This window comes from Austrofundulus limnaeus, unplaced genomic scaffold (assembly GCF_001266775.1).
Source record: "Austrofundulus limnaeus strain Quisiro unplaced genomic scaffold, Austrofundulus_limnaeus-1.0 Scaffold106, whole genome shotgun sequence".
NCBI lineage: Eukaryota > Metazoa > Chordata > Actinopteri > Cyprinodontiformes > Rivulidae > Austrofundulus > Austrofundulus limnaeus.
In genome coordinates, this window is record NW_013952508.1 from 827,265 (window position 1) to 829,837 (window position 2,573).

At 39.6% G+C, this 2,573-nt stretch overlaps 1 protein-coding gene across 1 annotated transcript in view; it reads left to right on the forward strand.

The window, feature by feature from the left end:
• LOC106521299 (SUN domain-containing ossification factor) overlaps positions 1–2,573 on the forward strand; it is a gene marked incomplete in the record, with an annotated part of 34,261 nt that overhangs the window by 19,528 nt on the left and 12,160 nt on the right. The window contains 5 exon segments of the mRNA XM_014013817.1: positions 187–294; positions 611–716; positions 1,004–1,024; positions 1,380–1,435; positions 1,744–1,826. Coding sequence (XP_013869271.1) covers positions 187–294; positions 611–716; positions 1,004–1,024; positions 1,380–1,435; positions 1,744–1,826 — 374 coding nt within the window.

Genomic DNA, 2,573 nt, shown 5'->3' on the forward strand with positions numbered 1-2,573 from the left:
TATTATTATTATGCCAAGTTCCTTACGTATAAAAAAGTTTTCTTTGACTTTCTGTATTTGAAGGATAGGCATCAGGCACTTTAAATGTAATGCAAGTACCTTTAAGGTAAATGTAGTTGAATCCCTTCAGATGTTTTGTTACTCTGCCTTTTGTTTCTCATGTTTAATCGTTTGTTTCCTGTTCAGGTTTATTATTGAGCTCTGTGAGCCCATCCAGGTGAAGCAGTTGGACATTGCTAATTTTGAGCTTTTCTCTTCCACCCCGAAAGACTTTCTTGTCTCCATCAGTGATCGGTATGAACTGAAACGTCACTGTTTTGATGCATGGCAGTTTGCAGTATTTACATTATGTAGCAAACTTATTCACTCCCTTTGTTTTGCTGCATTTAGTAATTAACTGTATGTCTTCTTTATACGAAACTTTTTATATCACCACCACACAGCTTTGTACTGTAGTTATTTCTCAGTAAAATAAAAGTAAAGAATCACAGCTCACACGTTTGTGTGTTTAAGTGATTCAACCTGTGTTGTTTGTCAAAGTTTTCTTTGACGCCACATTTATTGAATTTTCCAGATGTTCAGATCACTGAAATAACTGTTTGATTTTCAGATACCCAACAAATAAGTGGCTAAAACTGGGAACATTTCATGCCAGGGATGAACGCACAGTCCAGAGCTTCCCTTTAGATGAACAGCTTTATGCCAAATATGTGAAGGTCAGTGATGTGTTTGTGTTCTCTGCTGATGTAGTTGATACTTTAGTGTCTGTAGCTGTTTAACATTTAACTCAGAGTTCTTTGATCCCTGTGGATGAAATGGGTTTAGTAGAGGAGTAGTTAGACTTTCATGACTTTTGTTGTTCATTGGTCTGAATAAAGCCTGCAGACAGAAACATTCTGTCCAGGATGGAGGCTTCGTTTCATCTTTTAGGTTAAACCAGTATTCTGTTTTGAACGCACGCTTGTATCTTTAATTTTTCTCTCTCTTTTCTCTCCTGCTTCAGATGTTCACCAAGTACATAAAGGTTAGCCTGCTCTTGTTGTAGTGCTCTGAACAGTGCCTTCCATCCTCACACACTAATCGTTGAAACAGAATCTGATCTAACCCAGACGTCTGATCACAATTCTCATGTGACGACTGGCGTTAAAACCATTTGTAAACTCATCCAGTCACCCGATCAAGCTCCTCCTGCCACACGATTAACTCCCGATTTGTTTCTGTCTGTTTGACTCACACAGTAACTCTCTGTTCTTTGGTGTTTCATTCTGTGTGCAGTACCAAATCAGCTGTTTAAAAGTGCTGCTCACAGTGGGGACGCTTTATTGTGGGATTATTCATATTTTTACTGGAGTCACAGATTACACGTCTGCATTTTCCAGGTGGAGCTGCTCTCACATTTTGGTTCTGAACATTTCTGTCCTCTTAGTCTCTTAAGGTACGTACCAGGAGAAAAAAGTCAACCTTTATTTAACCTGCTGACAGCTTTGCATTAAATGGTTATTTAAGGAGTAATAAGAGGATGTTCTTGTTAGAGTGCTTCAGGCTGCACCAGAAGTGCTACAGCTAGGTGCTGCTGCTGCTCTCACGCGATTATACTTTTTTAATTTAATATAAATATGCATGTAATGCAACAATCAACTGATAAATTGTAATAAAACAGTGTTTGCATTTGTTTCTAGTTGTGTTCTGAACACATTAGGTGTAATTTGTGGATTCTAACTTTAATTTGACTGTTTTTGTCAGAGTATTTGGTACCAGTATGATGGCAGAATACGAGGAGTTTGCTGATCCTTCAGAGAGACCGGATGATCAGGATGATGACTTAGGTGAGACAGAAGAAGGCTTTAAAGTGCCTGTGATATCACTTTTTTGTGATAAATGTGAATGCACTTTTGGAAAGACAACATGGATAACTTATTGCAAAAGTCATTTCACAACACTGAGATGAACAGTTGTTGAGATGTTTGCATGTCAAAGACAAAGGGGAATGTCTGCATATAAACAGAGCTTTGCTGCAACAACTAACAACACAGACAGCAGGGAATAGCCTATAAGCCACGGACATCCGGCTCCGCACTGGATGCCACTCCGATCACTTCCGGTTCACAGTCAACACAGTGTTAGCGAAAGATTTTTTCACCCGACAGCGACTGTTAATGATCTCCACAGTACAGAATTAGCATATTACATGAACCAACATAAACACAGGAGACGTACAGGTCCAGCCAAGTGGAAAAAAAATGACTCCAAAGTGGATTAAAGCCATAAAAACAAAGGAAAGACGTTCCTGTTTATGTTCCAGAATTTAGCCTTTTTTGCTATTCTGTGGCTGCTTGTTCCATGAATTTTTCACGTAGAGCTGTGACACTTATATTGTTGGAAAGAGCAGAGTCTGGGCTTTAAATCGATGGGCTACTTGTATGGTTTGGATCGTTTCCCCTGACATTAGTGAACTGAAAACGTAATGATTATCAGGCGGAGGTTCTGCTGCTCTCGGTGCTCGTGGGGAGGGGGGGGCGCTTGTCACTCGGCTTTAGTCTACGCTGTAATATACACTCTAACAAGGTTTTACT